This window comes from Crassostrea angulata, chromosome 2 (assembly GCF_025612915.1).
Source record: "Crassostrea angulata isolate pt1a10 chromosome 2, ASM2561291v2, whole genome shotgun sequence".
Lineage (NCBI taxonomy): Eukaryota > Metazoa > Mollusca > Bivalvia > Ostreida > Ostreidae > Magallana > Magallana angulata.
The window spans coordinates 33,084,072-33,106,779 of NC_069112.1; the positions used below are offsets into that span (position 1 = coordinate 33,084,072).

At 31.8% G+C, this 22,708-nt stretch overlaps 1 protein-coding gene and 1 pseudogene across 1 annotated transcript; one reads left to right on the forward strand and one right to left on the reverse strand.

The window, feature by feature from the left end:
• Positions 1-5,480: 5,480 nt before the first annotated feature.
• LOC128170892 (uncharacterized) lies at positions 5,481-8,645 on the reverse strand. The gene is made up of 3 exons (XM_052836650.1): positions 8,613-8,645; positions 5,871-5,970; positions 5,481-5,761 (listed from the first exon to the last, which is right to left on the reverse strand). The coding sequence occupies exons 2-3, from the start codon at positions 5,941-5,943 to the stop codon at positions 5,595-5,597; spliced, it is 240 nt and encodes a 79-aa protein (XP_052692610.1). The 5' UTR covers positions 5,944-5,970; positions 8,613-8,645; the 3' UTR covers positions 5,481-5,594.
• An 8,527-nt stretch (positions 8,646-17,172) lies between these two features.
• LOC128173138 (uncharacterized) lies at positions 17,173-22,082 on the forward strand (annotated as a pseudogene).
• Positions 22,083-22,708: the final 626 nt, after the last annotated feature.

A 22,708-nucleotide genomic window follows, 5' to 3' on the forward strand; every position in this document is an offset into this window, starting at 1 on the left:
ACATTTTTAGAAAACTACAACTTACCGGGAAAATCAAAACAACCATTTTTAGTAGGGATGACAAATTGGTTAATTTTTAGTACTCGGTTACTTGGACGTTTTTCCGATCGAGTACCCGGGTACTCGTTAAGAGTGTAAATAAATCTGAACAAGTACATTGAGAACTGTACAAACTTGGTCACTTTTGTAGAAATTCCTCCTTACAATGTATGTTTAAGACAAATGTGATTTAACATGTTTGTCGTCCCCCCCCCCCCCCTATAGAATAAGCTAGTTTACTCGCACAGCTGATATTTTACGATTTTTGAATCTTCAGTTCTTTTAAAATATTTCCAGACCTTTGAAGTTTAGGTCTGTTCACTTTCTCTACTGTGTGCTATCTAATTTATATAATAGACTATATAAACGACAATGTTCAGTGAAAACAAATCATTAAAGTAAACCAAAAAATAAGCGTCGAAGACAGTCAAAGGTGAGAAAGCTAGGTAACAGGTGCTTGGTCACGATAATTACTATAGCATTGAATCATGATTTTTAAAGTATACACTCTCATAACTACAGCGGTGTGTGCATACAAATTGAGTAACGCGCGGTAGTATATGGTGGCATATCTCTGCCCCCTGTGTGCAAGTTAGTTTTCTCTTAATTTGTTGACATACAAGATAAATATGTTGACATGCAAAATAGTTATGGCAACATGCAACATAACTATGTTGACATGCAAGAAAACTGCAATCAAATAAGAGTTATAAAATATCTCAAATATCGCCAGCATGTGACATCCAAGATGCTAGATATGCTACCTATTGATGTCAACATGCAACTTCTTTATGTTAACATGCAACTTCTTTATGTCAACATGCAATTTAGTTATGTTAACATGCAAGATAAAAATTGCTGACATGCAACTTATAAGTTGCATGTCAACAAATTTATCTCGCATGTAAACATAACTAATTCATATTACAAAACTGTGCGTAATTTAAATACACGTGCGTAATTCAGATACAGATTAGAAACTACTTGCCATGCAAAATAACATAACGTTGATTTTAGAATTGATAATAATCGATAAAATCAACTCCCGACAGTACTTCAGTACTTTGATTATCTTCTTAAAATTAAAATAAGTCCTATTCATTTACATGTACTACCACACAATAAATTAAAGATTTAAAACATAACAACCATGCGTTATCTCTGAATTCATAGGTCTAATATTGGTGCGAGATATTTATCAATGGGAGAGAGATCAGCTGAGTTTCTGATGAGAGGCATTAAGATATTGATGAAGAAATCTTTTAAATCATGAATATGACTGGTTTTGCCCGTTATAAAGTATAGAAAATGTCTCATAACATTAAAACAAATTACATGATTGTATATTCCAACTAAGCCGGACAACATGAACATTAACATTTAACTTGGTTCTTCAATCGATAAGATTGTATATATCAATTAATCTATTGGTCACCAAAAATGTATAATCTATATAGATTTTGCTTACAAAAATATGACGTGATTCATTCACGTTTGGTCTCCATTTTCTTGTTTTATCGATTTGAAAAGCAGATGACTGCATTTGGAGTATGATTTTTAATGAAATTTCAGAATCGGTTGTATCGTGATTCGTGTAAATGATGCACGAGTTTACACAAAAAAGTAGTATGTGGCGAACGAATTTATTTTTTTACCTATTAATTTTATATGAATCGCTGCCAAAAAAATCATGACAGGTACAATAAAGAAGGTCGAAAAAATCAAAATGGCTACTGCGACAATTTTTTGTTATTGTTATAGTACTTGGAATAATCTTATTGTAAAAAGAAAATATTTCTAACGTTAGAAGCCTGTGTTTAACGTTAGAAGCCTGTGTTTGTTATCGGTATACAAATGTAAACTTTGTTCGGTAATTAAACAGTTTGAGAGTTTTCGGAGTTTCCATAAATCTTGTATAACAGATACCGTCCAACTTATAGATTTTCCCTTCGATCACAAAATAAATAAATATAACGATTTAAATTATATACCTAAATATAGTTGTTTTGATTTTTCCGGTTAGTTGTAGTTTTTAAAAAAATTTCTTGGGGTCTTATTTTACATAACATACCGTTGTGTCAATTTTCTACAACTATGAAGAACAGTCCCGGTCGGGATTTAGCAAAACTATGACAAAGTATCAGGCAATTGCAAAAAGCTGAACTTTAGCATACTACATGTAGATTGAAACAACTAATTCAAACTCATAATTTTTGGAACATACCGGAGGAAAACGTGAACAATTACACATTCAAACTTTCATGACCCCGCCTTTCAGTACTCTCAGTACTTTGATTTACCCAGAGAGACTGTGGCCGATCGCGGTCTTTTTATTGTACTGCCTTTCATGGGATTTGGAATAAAAGTTTAACAACACAGTCAGTTAAATAGTTTCATTTTTATGGCCACGAATGCTAGTACACACTTATCCTAGTTTATCCTTATAAAGTCATAGATGGATCTGCTCTCGTGATAATATTGCCTGTACTAGCTGTCGTGGTCAATAAAGCTGACTTTAATCTGCGTTGGTAAATTCTTATACCAAAATTAAAACATATAGAAGGCAGTGCGTTCCTTTACTTATACATGTTTACATAAAATTCCTCTCAAGTTAAGGTTTTTTAATGTTAAATTAAGCTGCTTGGTCCGATTTTTTTGTAATTACAGTATCAAAATTTTTTCCATACAAATCATTTATCTTAGAAAGTTATGGACTTTCTTCTATTTACACCAGCAGAATGAGTCTTCTTTCAAAGTTAGAAATATTCAAAGTAAATAAAAATAATTTCTCTTTGGGCAAACGAAAAAACAAACCAAAATGCATCACGGGAATGTTTAGAAAAGGAAACCGCTTGGTTTCGTCCCCCGAATGATTGGGGTTATTCAACCCGCATGCTATGTATCGATTGTAAAGAAAGCAGACTTTGGAAATATTAGCGAACAAAACGTACACAATCATGTTTATTTGTAATTTGTCTGATGATTTCGACCTTAATTTAAAGCGATGTCAAAGTCGTAATACAACCATACCCGTCTCGTCGTCAGGGGTGAAATTTAACATGAGGCGAAATAACGCGGTACCTTTTAATGTCGTTTGTTTTGTTAGCAAATTTTGTACGCATTTTTCTGCATTGAAATTTGGCATAATTGATGGGTAAAACTACTGCAATGTCTATTATTATACATATACTAAGCATAGCCATCGTTTAAAAGCGTGCATAAAATTTAATATAAAATCGGACCAAGCAGCTTTAAGATTTCCTGAACGGATGTTTAGTTCAGTTTTAAAAGTTCAGAATCAATACTAAAATACCATGTTTTATACAACATACATGTATAATACAAGGCACAAAGTAATATAAAATTCATTCTAGATTCTATCAACAAAGTCTTCTATACATTCAACTCAACCAGTTTTTCAAAATCCTACGCTCTGCAATTGATATTTAATGTCAAGTGTCAGAAATAATTAATAAAACTAATTAATTAGTGTGTATCCACAACTCCCTAAAAAGCTCCCATTAAAACATGCGCGCGCATTAGGAAGCCAGGTTTTATCTGGCGGCCGCCAAATAATTATGTGGCGGCCGCCAGAAAATTATATGGCGGCCGCCAGAAAATTATATGGCGGCCGCCAGAAAATTATGTGGCGGCCGCCAGATAATAAGTGGCGGCCGCCAAATAATTATCTGGCGGCCGCCAGATAAAATATTTTTGTTACGTGGCACCAATGGGCTTCCGTACCAACGGGCTTCCGTAGGGGGCTGTTGATGTTTTAGAATATGGAAAAATTATCACTCGCATTAACAGAAATATGCCTCATAAATTTTGGATAGGACTTAGTCATTAAAAAATATAATTTTGGAAGCCGAAACCCATATTTTTATTTTCCATTATCACAGCAAAAGCAGCTACGTGTAAACAACTGAATGATGAAATTTTAATGCATATAAAACCAGCTTGGTGCAGGTGAAAGATCAACACAATTTTAGAATATTTTACGTAAAATTGGTAGAGAATATAAGTACCAATGTGAATCGTGCTTGGGAAACCTACGCATTTACCCCATTTTTTTGTAAATCGCTTTTGATTAGTAAAAATGTTCATTATGTTGATGATTTTGTGGAATGTTTCAACAGTATCTTCAATAAACGAAATATCTATTTCTTTCTCAAGCAAGAACTTTTAAGTATATGACTTAACAAAGGATATTTCTTAAAAATATGTATGATTTAATGTCATTAATCACCTGCGCAGATGCGATTTAAATAGATCATTTGCAATATTAAGATTCGCCCGTCACGTGATTACAAAGAACATATGACGTCTCAAAAAATGCATCAAATATAATGTTTAACATCAGTGTCAATAAGTGTAACACAGATTTTAAGAAATACTCCCGGTCAAAGTATTTTTGTGATGATTCAAATAATATCGTTTTCCAGCCGTATTTTAGCATCGGGTCGCCTTAACATTGCCGCGAAGCTCTTGTTAAACGGCTTTATATGAACAATTTGATGAAAGAAAATGCTTTGGTAAGAAAAATGATTGAACGATACTTTTTTTTCAAAGTGAACATTTTCAAAACCCAATAAAAAGGTACATATATTATTACTTATTATATTATTTATTTATTACATTTTTTAGAAATGTAGCATATTCTAAATACCGATATACCGGAGATATCTATACCATGTACATGTATAAGGCAAAAGTATCGACATGAGCGATTTGACGTTATCATCAAAAGTTTTAGCTGATTTCACACAATTAATGGTGCATAAAATGAACAAGGTTTAATTCTGGTTTTTTTTGACACATTCTTGAGTTCAACCGTTGCAAATTGTTGACATTTGATTAAAGATTTTTGACAAGTAAAAAATGACGTCATAATCGTACTTGCTTTCACACGGCGAGAGTTTCCCGAAAGTGACGGAGTTAGGGTAGTGACGGAGTTAGGGGGCTATGCGATAAATAATTTTGGGAAACTGAAGAAGCTTTCCTAAGATTTAATACATTTTTAATATATGGCCAAATTGGCCCCAACCTGAATAACAAACTGTCCAGGTAGTTTAATGCATCCCTAGTCTTTTAAGTGAAGTTAAATAATGTATACAAAGATGAAAACCCGCATTATATGCACTTGTTCCATAACCATACCCTTTTGTAGGAGTTTGTTTCTTTTGTTTTGATTTTGTTTTGGTATTTTTTTTTTTTTTTTTTTTTTTTTTTTTGGGGGGGGGGGTATTTTAAAGAGACAAAGGGGTTACCTTTTATGGATGTTCAAATAGACTCATAAAAGATATAGTTTCCATGTGGCCATTTTTCAGATTTTCGAGAGAAAAAGCGTAACAGAACAGAATATCTTAATCAAATTGTTACAAACCGACATATACACTTAACAAAACCAAAGAAAACTAGGAATTATACGGTCTGAACATGAAACGATATTCTTTTATTTTCTTCTTTTATTTTCGGTGTTGTGCAATACAAATTTACAAATAATTTTATCTGTATCTCTCTATCAGCCAGGTTATCATTTTGTTATTTCTTTGTTAATCACTGTCTCCTTTGTTGCTTCCTGGATAATTGTTTCCTGGATAGTTGCTTCCTGGTCTGTTGCCTCCTGGATGATTGCTTCCTGGTCTGTTGCCTCCTGGATAATTGCTTCCTCCTTTGTTGCTACCTCCGCTGTTCCCATCGTCATCACCATCTCCGTTATCTAAAAATAGAATAAAAGTTAAAAAAAATACTAATTTACCATTTCATAGAAACGGTTTCTTACAAAAATCACGAAATGTTAGTATTTAAAAGTATTATTATTTAAATACCTGACCCTCCGCTACGTTTAGATGAGGTCTCTAGGATAAGACAGACCAGAAGGAAAAGGATAGCAAACCTCATCTTCGTGTGAAAATTACTCAAGAAATACTGAGAAAAAAATTTACGCATGTATCAAATACTTTGCATCATAGTCTTTGGTTTACAAAACTGTATAGACCAAGAAAAATATTGATCTAAAATATAATCAATCACTTATATAGGATGAATATTAAACTTTTGAATATATCAAGAAGAAACAAAGACACCCGACAGAAAAGGGAAACTTACAAACACAAACATTAAGGTCAAGATCTAGTAAATAAAAGGTGCCTACAATTTTATGATTTTCAAGATATTCTTTCAATGATGCTTCATGACAATACCTTATTTTCATAAGGTGTACCGGTGTTGTATAGCAGATTTTCCCCCATAGTAGCTTTCCCCCCGGAAAACCTACTATATAGTAGCCTTTCTCCCCGGGGGGAAAAGCTACTATATAGTAGTTTTTCCCCCATAGTAGGGTTTCTCCCTCACGTTTTTGCCTCAGATTTTATCAAAAATATTTATGGAAATCCAGTAAGGATTAAAATCATTGCGTCTACACTCCCAGGTTGCATACATGTATATCTGCATTCATCAGTACAGGTTAAGTTTCGTTTTGCCGATTTATTATTTCTATAGACAATGCTGAAAATTGAACATGTGTGTAATGGAATTACAAATAGAACTTAATTTAGGTAATTTATTGAAAAAAGTACTTGGTTTTACAAGTTATACACTTATATGCATAATTCTGTGTTCTGAAATTATATTAAGCGAGAATGTTTTAAGAATTTTTTGATAAATTTATCAGACTGTTTGTCTGTTTGTGAAAATTTCATCCAGGCTAACCCCTGTTTTAGAGAAATTTTGTTTCCGATGTTTCAAAGCCCAATTTTTTAAATCCTATTATAATAATCATAGTGCATATCCTTTAGGGTCCAATGTCTCATAAACTAGAGATGACCATATCACCATATTTTTATAGTGGCAGTGGTTTACCACTTGAAGATGACTCTGAAAATCCCAGTCCTCAGGGTAGGGGCCCTTGATGTTTCAGGGCCCGATGTTTAGATGTATATCTTGATTTATATGGCATCGTTTTCAAAATTGTATATTTATAAATCACGTTGCAAACTTAAAAGTGGAAAAATTAACAAATAGTGAGTAACAATATATACATAAGGTTAGTTCAGGCTCCATTTCACATTTTCCAAAGTAACCAGCAAAGATACCGACATTGTTCTGGTTGTGAAGACAATTCATTTTTTTTTTAAATGTTTACATCATAAAATCTCGTGTTTCGTAAAAATGTGCTTAAAAATATGAATATGCGTAACTTTAAAACGAAATGGTAAACACTAACTTAACACATGCTTTTAATACATAATTAAAATACCCCTTACCCATGATTTAGAACCCCATCAATCAAAGTAAAACTAAAACATTTCAGTTTCTTATCATATCATTGCACCCTGTCTCCCATTTGATATTTAGAAGAAGATATATACATGTATAAAAATTTTTAAGATCGTCAATTCTAACGGTATTAATTTAAAATTTCCCTTTTGGTCGAAGGGAGTAATATATTTCTACTTTTTATTCCCTTCCTCTACAAAATTAAGTCAAGATTGGTCAGTTAGTTCCCTGGGAGAAACTTATACATTGATGGTAATACATTGGAAAATTAAAGTTCCAAACCGGCGTATTTTCACTCAAATGTGTTCTCACGTGTTCATAACGTCGAGGTCAAAACTGTAAGCATCGATTAGATGAAAAATATTCGAGGTATTCCGAAATCCGTGTAAAAGGTGTTCCAAAAAGGTGTGAGAACAGGTGAAATAAACGATGATGACACATGAATGTTATGAAGGCGCATGCCTTAGTTCATATTTGGGTTTGAAAAACCATGTATTTTATTCTGTGTATTAATAAATGCCATAATTATCCTTTTTATGAAAAATTAATATCATATCAGTTATTGCAAATTATTGTCACGAATGGTCCAACATAAACATGGCCGGAAAGTAAAAATGGGGGAAAATCCACTATATAGTAGGTTTTCCGTGGGGGTAATCTGGCTATAAAAAGGGGGAAGGCCCACGATATAATCAGGTTTCCGTGGGGGAAAAACTGCTATATAGCCATTTTTTCGGGGGGAAGAACTGCTATATAGCCATTTTTCCAGGAGGAAAATGGCTAGGGGGAAAAGGCACTATATAACACCGGTGCTTGAATGTTTTCGTAAACACAATGAAAAATCATGTTTTAAACAACCATTTTCTATGAAAAATGAAGGATAAAAGTAACAGATCTCAGAGTTTTGTCCATTTTTGACCAGTAAAATTTTAAGCAACATCTAGAATGCCTACAGTCTCTCCAAACACTGCATCAAACAAGTTCTTAAAATGATGTCAAATTCAATATAGGTACCTAGATTACTTTTTCCCGTTATTAATTATAGAATGTAGAAAATTGTTCTATTTTCTACATAATTCCTTTAAAGCCGTAAAATATGGGAAAAGATTCATCAAATCAATTATGACGTCATAGTGGTTCTATCACCAAAATGATACTCTGGAATCATTTACTAGATCTTGACCTTAAGCATACATGCATACTTATTTAGGATAAAAAAAGTGAACATGATAGCGTTTAATTTTGAAAACTCTCAAATTTAGCTATGTAATTTATAAACAAAATGTTCTTACCAACAGAGAAAAGACCTTTTCAATCCGCCTTCTGAAAAGAGCACAAATTTAGGAAAGAATTTTCACAAATATATATACAATAAAAACCACATGCTCCGCCCAATGGACATAAGCAAAACTAAAAATACAACACAAATTATGTAACACTTTGTAAATTAGTTGTCATCTACGCATAAACTATAAATCACAACTGAAAATCATTTAATTTATTCGTACTGGTTGAGAAATTAAAAAGATAATCTGAGGGGAAAAATCCAAAGCCCTAAACGATATCCTTTAAACTGATATATGTGGGAGTGGTCTGCAGATTTGTATTTTCTACAAACGCAATGCTTAATAATTACAAAACATATTTCATCGTCTATCTTTAAAAAAAACCTGCTTTTGATTAAAAGTGCCAGTATACATGCTTATTTCTCAACTGCTGATAGTAAAGAGTGTAAGACTTGTTGACACATGCATACAATCGCCTTATGCCAATTTATCGAACGAAAATACTAAAGTAAAAGAAATAACGCCGAGATTATGAAAAAAAAAACGTTGTTTCTGCTCTAACATTGCCACCCTATAGAGGAATTTTTATGTGTTCATTTACCTATATCTTTATTTTTTTTTCAAAATCCATATTCTTGTAAATTTTCAAAGACATCCGAAGACATGATTTGTTCAGAAGAATAAAACAATTTAGTAGAGATGAATTTAAAACAGTAAAAATGTTCGTAAAAGATTTTCACCTTTCGGTCAATCTACATTTATCACTTCACACTATAGATATTTTCACCGTCTTCTTTAAAACAATGATTGCATAAGAAACATTGTCATTTTACATAAATTATTGTAAAAAGTTGCTTCTTGTCAACTCCTTTAATTACTTACGTTTACCGTTAGGCTATCGAAATTTCAAGAGTTGCCAAATTCAACCCCATCAGCAATATAAAACGACTTATTTCATTTTCTTGAATAAATTGTATAGAAGCAAATGATTGGCACATGAAGCATGATGATTGAGTTTGTTGTATGAATGAATCTGAATGCATATTTGGAAAAGATGCAAATAAAAAACTTGATAAAAAAGCTGAATATTGTTCTTCAGTTTTAATTGTTCTTTTAACCACTGAAACTTAAATCAGCGAAATATTTTTTTAATTTTTTATATCAAGTTCTATATACATTGACACGTCCGGAAATTAAAGTTTTTAAATCAAAGCAAATAAATTTCTGAGAGCTTTGCAAATTTATAAATGCCTTACTTCCTATTTAACGATAGTCATGCAAAAACTAATAGTTTCTTCTAGTTTACATTTGTTAGAAAAATAAAAGCGAGATTAAAAAATTTGCGTGACGACTTCTCACGATTTTACGTGGATTTTAATTCCACTCATTTGATTTGGAATCTACAGTACTGTATGCTTCTGAGTTCTTTTTTTTCCAAATTTTTTTTTTTTAAATATTGCCATTTAATGCACGAATTGTCGAGAAGCAATGCAATTTAGACTGACACTGATTGAATGTTATTTAAATATTTATTAATGACATATATTACATAACGCCGTTGTTTTCCCTCACTCTACGAATCTTATTTATACTTAGTTAAGGTGCTACAAATCTAATTATTTGCAATTATAAGAAAGCGAGATAGAATACTTTGTCATGGCCACGCAGAAATAGCTAAATCTTGTTCCAATTGGTTCAAATTATCTTTTTTTTTAAATTTATTTATTTTGTTTGGAAAAGCAATCAATGCTATTAAATAAATGGAATTGAACTTATTATTGCATATATGGTGTATATTTAATACAGAAAAAAAAATGATTTATTCCATTCGGTAAATTCGTCTACTATATAAAAAAAAAAATCAGAAAGTAAAGTGCAGTAAAGACAAACATTGTTCAAAACGTGACTTAAATTTGTCAAGCCAGTAAAAAGAGTTCAAGCAAATATGTGCCTTGCTTTGTCCTTCACTAAAAATAGATTTTAGTTTTGTGCGCTTTATAGATGATTAAACACTTGCTTATTAATATATGTATAGAAAGCATTTTTGACAAACATTTATGGTTTGTTTTATTCCATTTCATTTTATGATCAACCAAAAAGGTCCAATGTTATACCATTTTTATGGACATCTTGATATTTTGATTTGAAAGAACCAAGCAATTTTTGCATCGAATGTGAAAAAACCCCCAAAGTTACTTAGTGCACTTAGAGTGATTTTTAACTCATTTAGAGTTCAAACCTACTATTTGAATCTTCTTTTAGTTGAGTGTAAAATGAATAAGTCTTTGTTAAAATTATTCTGCTTAAAATTTACTTTTTAAAATATTACAAAAGTTTGTACTGTTATTTATACAGGAGACCTTTTATTACTTAGAGGCACTGAAACATATTCTACCTGGTAACTGAAAGAATTTTCTGATGTAATATCACGTGTAAATCATCTTTGTAGATGAACATTTGCAACATTTAATGGTCTCTAAAAGGAAATTGCGTAATTCAAATTAAAATGTAATTAAGTAGTATAACTGTCATGACCTTGTAATTAAAATATACTAAATAATAATAAAAAAAAAAATATTTATTTTTAGGTTTAAGTATAATTGACGGAGGTGAAAATGGATAAAAATCATAGGCCACTTCATCATAGTTGACCTTTGACCTTTTAATATAACCTTGAAATTTGATAGGCATTAACTCTGAACACTGACAATGGATGTGTCTAAATTTCAGTTCTTTACCATGAACGAAACACAAGTGACAAATGATAGAATTGTACAAAAATTAAATGAACATTATACAAATGTAGGTTTCAAAAATATCAAAATGCGTGGTACTGAATTTTTTCTACGTTGAGTAATTTATGGAAATGATTTTTTTCTTAAGATAATCGATTAAAATTAACTTTTTCATAATATCAAGCCATTACTTTGCGTACTTGAGAAAATATTTCTAATCATTAATTTCACGAGTGTTTCGATTCACCTCAAAATGTTCATACACGATCGATTCTTACTTTCTCGGAAATGAGGTTTTGTTGTTGTTTTCATTGCATTTTCAAAAATATAGCGTTTTTTTAGAATGTTTCATAGTTATAAATATTTTGCAACTTAATATTGTGTCTTTATCATCAATTCCAATGTTATATGAAGTGCATTTAGTATATTTTGAGAAAATCCCGATTAATGATTATTTTACAAATATCATTTTGATTTACGCAAGAAAAATTGACATTGCATTACTTAAGAAGCATACAACTTTGGGGGAATTTAATTTCATTGATTTGCCATTTAAAACAGTTATCAAAGATATCAAAAAACAAATTCATTTCATATGATTTAACATTTGTCCTTGACAATGTGACGATGGTAGCGCTGGTCTTTTCACATTGAACGAAACATTCGACTTTTAAATAGTTAAATGAATTATTTATTCACTACAGTGATTTTTCTTTACAGTTGAAAGTGAGTCAATCATAGAATATTATTACTAAAATGTAATAGATTTTCCTTGATAACACAAGGCATTGTATCTAGAATTATTCATGAAACAAAGTTGTTTAAACATAGTCACAGGTAATTGGTATTTGATATATTCCTTTTTATCATACTTATGGTTTGAGCAGAGCCTTTCAAAATGTCTGGAATTCAATATCAACTTAACTCAAAAATGAGATTCACCATCCGCAATATTTCAGTTGTCATGTTCCAAAACAAGAGTGTGTGAGATGCATTGGCGTTTTGTTAAGGGCGTATCTTCTTCTAGATAAAAAATGAAAAACCAAACAATTTATTGATTTGTTTTTCTTTTTCAAATTAAAATACAATCAAACAAAACAACTCTGGCTGAGAACTGTCGCATTTAAAAATAAGTCGCATTGGTCTTTCTAGATATAAGCATTCTATTCATTGAACTTTTGTTGAATTTCAACTATTATAAATAAAACACTGGCAGGTTTATTTGACATCGTGTCTTGCGTTCAAATCTTACTTACATAACAAGAATAATACATCATTTTAAACTGGCGTCTTGGTCAACGTCATTATTATCAATAAGTGTCGGCTATGTAAAACAACATTTTATTTCTTCCTAACAAAAAACGTCATCTTCCAGTATACATGTATAACTTACCTAAAAGATAAAGCAGTCAATTAATTCCTTGGTATTGCAATTTTAACTAAAAACTGATACAGTCAGTTCGAGCATATCTTTCACAACATACACCATAGCATAGCAAAGCATTTAAATCCAATAGCTTAGCATTGGAATCTCATACCAAAGCCTTTGAATCTCATACCATAGCATACAATCTCATACAATCTCATTCGTCATATCATACCATAGTATACCATAACATAGCATACAACATTAGTTTAACCGATTTTGAATGTTTTTATTTGAAAAAAAAAAATAATTGTTCACATTACAGATTAGTCGTAAACTTTGGTTGTTTTCTTTTATTATTTTACTTTAAAATGTGTGAAACTCTTCTGTGTATGGAGGCGTTTTTGTTCAGATCTCATAGCAAACTATAGCAAAGCATATCATACCATATCATTAAGCTCTTAATTTCAATTTCTCATAGCATAGTATACGAATCGCATAGCATTGCATTGAGATTTGATATCATATCATTAAGATAGCATACCATAACATAAAATTGTAAACGTTATGCATGAATTGACTGTAGATCAACGGGTCAATAGTGCATTTTGCTGTAGAAATGTATTCGAGGTTTATTAAAAAAAACCACTGCAGTTTCCATAAATTTGATTCAGGCAATAACCTGAAGGATTTTTTTCTTTCTTTCTCTCGTGTGTGTAACAAACAAACCACTTATTACAATATTTGGAAAAAAATACTTTATCTAAATCGAAAAGACCCTTTAAACAAACGGTGTGGTTAAACAAACGGTATGGTAAATGTTTATTTTTTTAATCTTAAAATAATAATTATATCATTAGAAATTCATGTAAAAAAAATTCATTCATTCAGTCACCTTTTCTGACCATTCAGTCACCTTTCCAGACCATCCAGTCACCTTTCCAGACCATTTAGTTTACATTCAGTTATCTAAATGGCAGAAATTCTTTTGTGTGTGTTTGTGCGTGTGTGTGTGTGGGGGGGGGGGGGGGTTAGTACTGAAGATAGATTTTATTCTCCATATTCTCCAAAAGTGGAGGATAGATGTTTGCACCCTCTGTTTCATTTTTCTTAAAATGAAGGGCAATTAACTCTGTTTATACAAAAGTAATGAACTATGACATAAACAATTTTTATCAGACAAGTGAAAATCACTTTATTTTATTTCATATTTGAACTGCGCGTTCTTATACAAGAATTATATCAATATCGTATTTAATTACCCTTAGGATTAAATAAAATATGATATCACGACACTTTGTAGATGTGTGAAGTGTATTTTAAATCCGACGAAAAACATGTTGTATGCATGTCAGTGTGATTAACAGCCTTTAATCGATACACAGGTAAATAATTGGATTCAAAGCATTCGAGGTTATCTGAAACAGCCGGTATCATAATTTATTCAGTCTCTCCATTGAAAAAAAATAAGCAAAATTTATGAGTCACTAGTAGACAAATAAAAACAAATTGTTATCATGAATGTTGGTGAATAGCCTTCTCGGTCTCAACATGTTATAATTATGGAATATAAATGATCCGGGTGATGCACTGACTTTTTGAATTAAGATGTTTTTTCAACCTCTGTAGCTATCCTGCAAAATTTACGTCTTTGATTTCTTAAGTTATTATCTTTAAATTTAATTCTCTTAAATATATAATACGGTGCATTGAATGATAATAAGTACTTTCGCGCAAATTATTCATATTTCATCATCAACATCATCATCATTCTACATTTCGTTCCTTATCATGCATGTACATAATTATTTAGAAACAGACTACTATCCCTATAATTCTTTGTCTTTTATGCACATATCAAGTAATTATTATCTAATTACCTATTCTAGTGGTTTCTGATATTTTATAGCCTTAAGTCATTTCACCTGTATGGCCACTTTCATACATTTGGATAGGATCAGGTGGTTTACTAAGCCAAAAGTATGGTTCTATAATTTTTCCCGCTTTAACTGAGTAATCTTTGTGACAGACCAAGGCTAGGCTTCATTTGAGAAGGACCTATTTTCATAAAGAGACGATTTAGCATATTTATTTATTTGACCAACATTCTGAAAGCAGTCAGTTGTAGTAAGTGTTCTTTTTTGGTATTCTTGAACTTTAATAAATAATTTGATAGATAATACTGGTAATATCTGTTAATTGTTACATTTGGCTAATTCTACTTTTTGAGGTTACAATATCTTATTTATGAAAGAATGTATAATATAAAGTATACCAGTAATTCATAGTTTTGATATGCAAGCTATATTATAGAATTTCTAATATATGTGAAAGGTTGGTTATTGTTACGATATTTAATACTTGTGGTTAGAGAGTACCACCATTATCAGAGTAATCAGGATTGTGAAAACGTGTTTCATAAAAAGGTGATCGTTGCAAAGTTATATTTTTATGTTTATTATATGTATCTTAAAATAATGTAATCTACAAAGGAGCTTCATTGAAAGTTTTTTTTTAAAATCAAATACTGATATTGATAATGATATATAGCATATTTCTATATGTTTGTAAATTGTGTTCAAGGCAGTAACTCTTTTAGACTCTGAAAATATGATGCATTATAATCAGAGTTATCCTTCTTTACAAATAGTTTGATTAGTGAACTCTGAGCAGTAATGTATTTCATGAATATATCTTTGAATATGATTGTATATTTTTATGCTGACACTTATTGTAAACATTGATCATTGTAATGCTGGTATCTATTAATTATACTACAGGGTTTAATGAAGAACCCTTGAGTGGACTTGTTTATCTTTGGGACAACCCACTACCACAAATATATCCCTCATTAATTATATCAGATCTCTTTTGAAAAAGAAGTTGCCTTCATATTGACGAAGTGATTTTCCCCTAATAGCGTCAGACGAGTACAATAAAAAAATACTGATAACGACTAAAATATGTATAACAGGAATATTATCTTTCTTGTGATTTTATCATCCTTAAGAGCTAAAATTTTATTACGAGATAAATCACACATTTAGATGTAATGAAAAACGATTAACAATGCTTTTTTGTTGTCAATGCATTCAAATAAAGACGACTGACCTAATTCGCTTTGCACGGATATTTAGGGAACTCAAACTAGTGATTGTTACAACATCGAGTTCTTAGTATTTCGTCCTAATCATTAAAACTCGATGAAAATCGATAACGACGCATTATATATCTGTTTTTCGTCATCAATACGCACTTTATGTAATGCAATTTGCGGTTTTCTTGCTATAATTTAATATGCTAAAATACATTTTTCAACATTTTTAAACATACACAAATGATATTTCCTCAAGTTGTTTATTGCGACTGACATGGAACAGTTAACAGAGTTGGAGCCAGTGAATAAATCATTGCATCAAATCTCGCTTTAATACTCAAATTAAAAATCAAGTAAACTGTCTAAGTCTGTGCTTAAGTTTTGAGGAATTTTTCTCATTTACAAAGAAGATGTTGTTGAGTCATCAATCGACCTGAGAATGATGTTCATTACTTTTTTCTTGAGGTTTGCACAGTACCTTTTGAGTAGTATAGAAGACAAATCAAGACAGAACGCATTTTGACATATTCTCCCGTAAAAACAAAGTCGATGACATGTCCATTTTCAAAATATAATTATTTTAATATCATAAAATTAGTATCGTTTTTAATATGGATAGAAATCTTAGTGCAGAATTATTTAAAGATATGTTCTTTTTCTCACAAGAAGGCCTTTTCCGATATGTTTTATTAAAAAAGAGAAGTAATAAATACAATTTATTAACTCGCTCTCTACTAAAAATTAAGTTTATAATTTTTTTATTGATTTTTTGGATATCGTTAAGAGCTCTAAATCATATAAATTTTCATGAAAATAAATATTTTAGAAATGAATTGGGTCCGTCATCCTTATGAATGAAAATGAAATATGTTATTGGATCTAGATATATATCAGATTAATGCATGTCATATTTAAAAAAAAAATTAAAACTACAGGGGACGTTTAGAAAACAAACATACACACTATCACATATTTTACAAACAAATGTTCTCTGATATTTAATCCTGCTATGTAAAAGCCTTATTCCCTAAGAAGGGCATGCTAAAAACCCACATGTATAACGACCTTTTCTTTTATACATTTGACGTTTATAAAATTGTGCAACCCTTCACATTATAACTTTACATAGCTTATGAACGATATTAAATATTGAATTAATTTGATGACCTTTGCTATGTAAAACTATAATGATGTGAAAATGATTCCATTCCTACAGCAATGATTAGTTGAATTATCCAATTTTGTTTGACAAATGTCAATTGCAGTTCATTTCAAATTCCCCTGAACAATTTTGAAAAGCTAATATCTCACTACATTAATTGTGCACTGTGATCTTATTTAAAATTCTTAGCTGTTGTTTTCCTCTCATCACAATATTTTCGCAGTGTGGAGATACTGTGGCTAGTTATTGTGTAGAGGCATGGGCATGATGAGATTGTATCTACTGGTACCATTAGTATTTTTTCTAGTGGGAAGGCAGTACTCTGTAAGTTTTGTATCTTTTTTAAACTTATATCTATATGATATATTGTAGATATTAAGTGCAGAAAAATTAGGTATAACCAGTTTTAATGTGTCTTTTTTCTGGTATATCAAATAAATAATACAACATTTTTCCTAGATATAAATTCAGATTTTAATCTTGAACGTTTAACATTCATTCACGAGACAAGAGGGTGTGAAACAATTTCATGGTATTTTTTGAAAAATACGATAAATATTTGACAAGAATTTGAATCGCTTTAGAGGGAAGATATTATGTTTATTAACCGATTGTAAGTAAGTGTCAAAAGTTTGAGCATTTGTCTTCTTGTCATACATTACAGAAAGCTGAAATTATAAGAAAACTCCAGAAAGCGTCATTTCACACTTTATATTTGAGCACTGAATCTTTGGGTCAAGAATCCAACTATTTTGGGCGGTTTAGTGGGCCTCCAGATACAGAGGCAAAATTTGATGGCGACGAATTGATATCATTCCAAAATAGTAGGTCAACTTTTTTTCTTAGAACAATATTTCTATATGCTCGTGCATGAAAGATTTTTTTTTAATAATTGTTAAAAAGCTGGTGTTTTTCCCTGTTTAAAACAATTATATAATTTTAAATTATCTCAATTCCATTAAAAACTATGTTTGAATTTAGTTTGATATTCAATCATTTTTGTTGTTAAAAGAACATATCTATGTCGAGAAAAAAAATACATGTACAAATAATATTTAGGCTATCTTTAATCCGTCTGAAATAGAGATATGGGTGGGTGGGAGATATTCTCGTTTCAAAGAGTGGGATATATATTATTATATATATATATATATATATATATATATATATATATATATATATATATATATATATATATATATATATATATATATATATATATATATATATATTTACATTTTCAACTGTCTTTGTCTGTGATAACATACATTACAAATCAATTTTGAACCCTAAAACCGAATAACATCAACAAATATGAGTGACACAAAATGGGCGTGTCATATAGCAAAACCGAAAAACGGTATTGGCTGCACGGCGCGCGTAGTAATACATTGCATGTGCTAAATAAAAAAAGTAGTGGTTTTGAAATGTTTTCTTTTCGCACACAAAATGAATGAAAATTAAAATGAGCATGTAAAGGTTACCATTTAAAATAAAATTTATAGAAAAATATCTTAATATGCAATTTAAATATTTTATATAAACGGCTCGTCTGCTGATGAATAGATTTCTAATAATGATCGTCTGCTGATCACTTCATTTTTTATTTCGATCGAATGCAGCCACCATGAACGACGATATATCAGATGCGGTAAAATATGGCGATTTTGAAGTATTTAGTGGGGATAATTATGAAGCCCTCCTGCCAGAATTAAAATTAGAAGGTTTTGATTCTGATTTTGACAATTTTCTATCCGAAATGGTCGTTTCGGACTTTGATATAACATTAACCCAACAGGCATTTGCCGATTTGAAAAAATCCGATGATCCCGGGTTGCCAGCCCCAGAAACGCCAACAAGTACTCGTTTTGCCAAGCTTTCCGACGACGAAATTAAAGGATTTCAGGAACTCACACAATCAAAGGCTAAAAAACAAAGCACCAAATGGGGTTTAAAGATTCTTACAGATACGCTTCTTTTTTTTTTTAAAAAGTGAATATTAGTAAGCAGCAATTAAACGCAAACAAAAACAGCCCATATTATGCAGTTACAGTTTTTTCTCAAATAACTGTCAATACATGGATATCATTGTGCGTTTTCTATTACAGATTGGCATATTGAAACGTTTGGAGTCCCTCTAGATCTGGCTGAGATTTGCGAGGAGGATCTGGCGAAAAAACTCAGTCGCTTTTACTGTGAAGCAAAACCCCAAAACCCGAAAAAGGAGCATACCTCCGAATATCATAAAAATACCATGAAAGCAATCAGAGCCGCCATAAACAGGCATTTATCCGACATCGGTCGAAATTTAGACATCGTAAGCGATAAAGCATTCAAAACTGCAAATAAAAGTTTGACCGGTCTCATGAAGCATAGAATGGTCACTGGAACTTCTCGCCCTACAACTCATAAGGAGATCATTCACAAATCAGATTTACAGAAAATTTCTGCTTACCTGGAGAGTGCATATTCTTCTCCAGTCAATCTGCGACTTGCAATGTGGTACATCATCGCGATACATTTTGTGTCTCGTGGTCTTGAATTCCATCATCAGCTTCGGGTAGATTCCTTCGATTTCAAAGTTGACGAAGAAGGCTCCATATATGCTTGTTTGAAGCATGAAACAAAACAAAAAACTATCAAGGTGGCATTCACAAACTTGAAGCACTGAACGACAACAGAATGTATGAAACTGGAAACGAAACTTGTCCTGTGAAGATGTTGAAGTTCTTCTTGTCTAAAACGGACCCAAATGCGTCTCATCTTTTCAATAAATGCGTTAAAGATGCCATTTCTTACCCGAAAGATTGCAACATATGGTACACAGCCGATCCCATGAAAAAACGATCATATGTTAATTTCCTTCCGGATATTTGCAAGGCCGCCGGGTGCAAACGTTACACAGCTCACTGTCTAAGAGCGACAGCAATTCAGGCCATGAACGACGCTGGATTTGAAGCAAGACACATCATGTACTTCTCCGGGCATCGCAACGAAGCTTCCATTTGTAGCTATAATCGTGAACTGTCTTCTACCCAAAAAAAAAGTGCGAGTGCAACTTTATCTACAATAACCACCGCAAGTGTCAAAATAAATGATCCATCTGAAGATTCATGTGTAATTTCCGGCCAACAATCACAGAATCTTTAAATCGTTCCCTATAATTCTGAAAATTCCAACTTACCTGTCAAAAATGAACTTAATTGTTCCACCATGTCCGACTCGAGCATTAAATCTGGAGTTTTGAATAACTCCCGCTTTGAGAACTGTTCCATTACCATCAAGTACAATCTCGACTGAGGTGTAGATCGACCGCCTTACCGCGCAGGAGGAAAGTACCTTCCGCTATCACGAAATAAACACTCTAGTTATTTACTATTTTGCAACTACACACATTTTTTTTTAAAAATCAAATGATATTTGATTTGATATTTTGTTGTATCGACTTAATAAATTTGCAAATTTGACTCTTCAATACATGTCTGTGAGTTTTCATGTACAACACACGTGTGATGCAAGTGTCAAATGACGTATTCCTGGGGCGCCAGTGGGGTTTGCATAATTATACGAATTAAAACAACGGTAAAAATGTTATAATTATTAGATCTTTAATCATGCACATTAGAAATAATATAGATATAAGTAATAAGGAATCATTATTTGAATATTATGAGGTGATAATTTCGGTCGGAGCGTGGTCAAATCTATCATAAAGCCCTTCGGGCTTTATTTGATTTGACCACGTCCCGACCGAAATTATCACCTCATAATACTCAAAGAATGATTCCTTATTCCTTATTTAGGTGCATGTCGATTCTATAAGTTATCTGCTAAATAATTTAAACACTGTCATTGACAACTTGAAATCTTTAAAATTAGTTTTTATGCAGTGATGCATTAAAATAGAAACTGAGTGCTTTTGATTATGGCAGATTTGAACTAGGTTTTTATCAAAGCAGGAGTATTGACTTCACAAGACATAATGTCCCAGAAAAAAATAAAATCCAACACATTTTAACTAATTTTACCATACTCTATTAAGTATACAAATAGGCACCTTTTGGATCAATTGCATCTTACATTTCGTTCACCTACACAACTAACAATATATCTTTTCATCATTTAAGTAATGTATTGGGAAACTCGATAAATAACAAGAATTTGTATTAAGGTAGTAAGGGACAATTTTATGTTGTTACGTATTGTTTATCTAAATAAACAATAAAACCAAGTTTAAATATACATGTGTAAGTAGTTTCGTTCCCAATTCTGTTACATATCAGTGAAGCGCTGTGGTTTGGAGGGTATACTACGAATCTGAACATCATGTGTTCGAATCCCGCCGGTGGTTTTAAAATATTTACCTCTCCAAATATTTCGAAAAGCTATTTTTAGGTAAATAATGTAAAATTTCAAAATTCTAAACTGGTGATAGTATTTCAATTATGATGTACTTTAATGCACATTAATATCGACAAATTTCCTATGTTACATTAATAGCAAAATTATAAATCATTCTTATTTCAGAGTTTCAACGATGGGGCTTGGAATTTGAGGCCGAGATGAGGAACAGTCACTCCAACTACGACAGCTGGCTAACCCTGCATTCAAACTCCACGGAGGAAACTTTGCTGGTGATGTTTAACTACAACTACGCTAATCGCTCTCAAACAAGGTTCATCGAAAATAGCTGCGAAATCGGAATAGAAAAGGTAGAGAGCACCTTTCAGACCGAATACATTGGAACAACAAAGAACTGCGAATACCACGATGTCGTGAGAGAGTTCTTTATCGTTGGTTTGAACGTTAACAATACCAAGAAGGTGGTCAACGTCCCGTTACCCGTATTCTACAGAGACTATCCATGATAAATATTTGAAATATGTAGATACATACAAGAGAAAAGATGAAGATGTCTATCACGCCATTTTAAAATGGCCGATGATGAAAAAAGATGTCGTCACTGTTGACAGCGTTCGCTTTGAATTGTGGTTAAATGAGAACGATGCTTTCATGGGTGATGCAATTGCTGGAGTTCGCATTTGGAAATTCAAAATTGTCTAAGTTTTTTTTCTGTCTTAAATGAAAGTAAGATGTAGTTAAATAAAGCAGCGTTCAAATATTTCCTTTCAATTTTTCTTGTTATACTTTGTATTTAATTCTAACGTCAATATTTGAAGTGTTCTTCAAAAAAGAAACTAATGCTTATGATATCGAATAAAAATGTTTCGTTCGCTTTGACAAATAGGACCACATTTATTTCGAAGTAAAGTCAGCGATGTATTAAAAAAGTTGATCTTAAATGTTGAAAAAATAGAGTACAATTGTTAACTTCAAAATACTTTCCCTTTCCATTTTCACTTGCGCTCTCCGTTTCGTTCCGGTTGCGCTCACATTTAACAAAACTCTTACCGGGCGTTCACTTCGCGCTCATTCTCTGTTCTGGGTTTACTAATCGTTCAGTCAGATTTTATTATATCTAGGCTGATAACAATACATACAAGTAGTCTATTGGTGTTATTTTCTGATTACCGACGAAACACAAGAAAGGAATAACTCCTGAAACACTCCGAATAACGTTCACATATCATTCAAGATGTGTTCAACGTGTTCACCGTTCACTTTGCACTCGCGCTTGCGCTCTCTGCGTGTGCCCAGTTCACCGTTCATAAGCGCTAACCAAATGTCATTCAGCGTGTGCTCATCGTTTGCACAAAGTGCGCTCACCTTTCGCTCACCGTT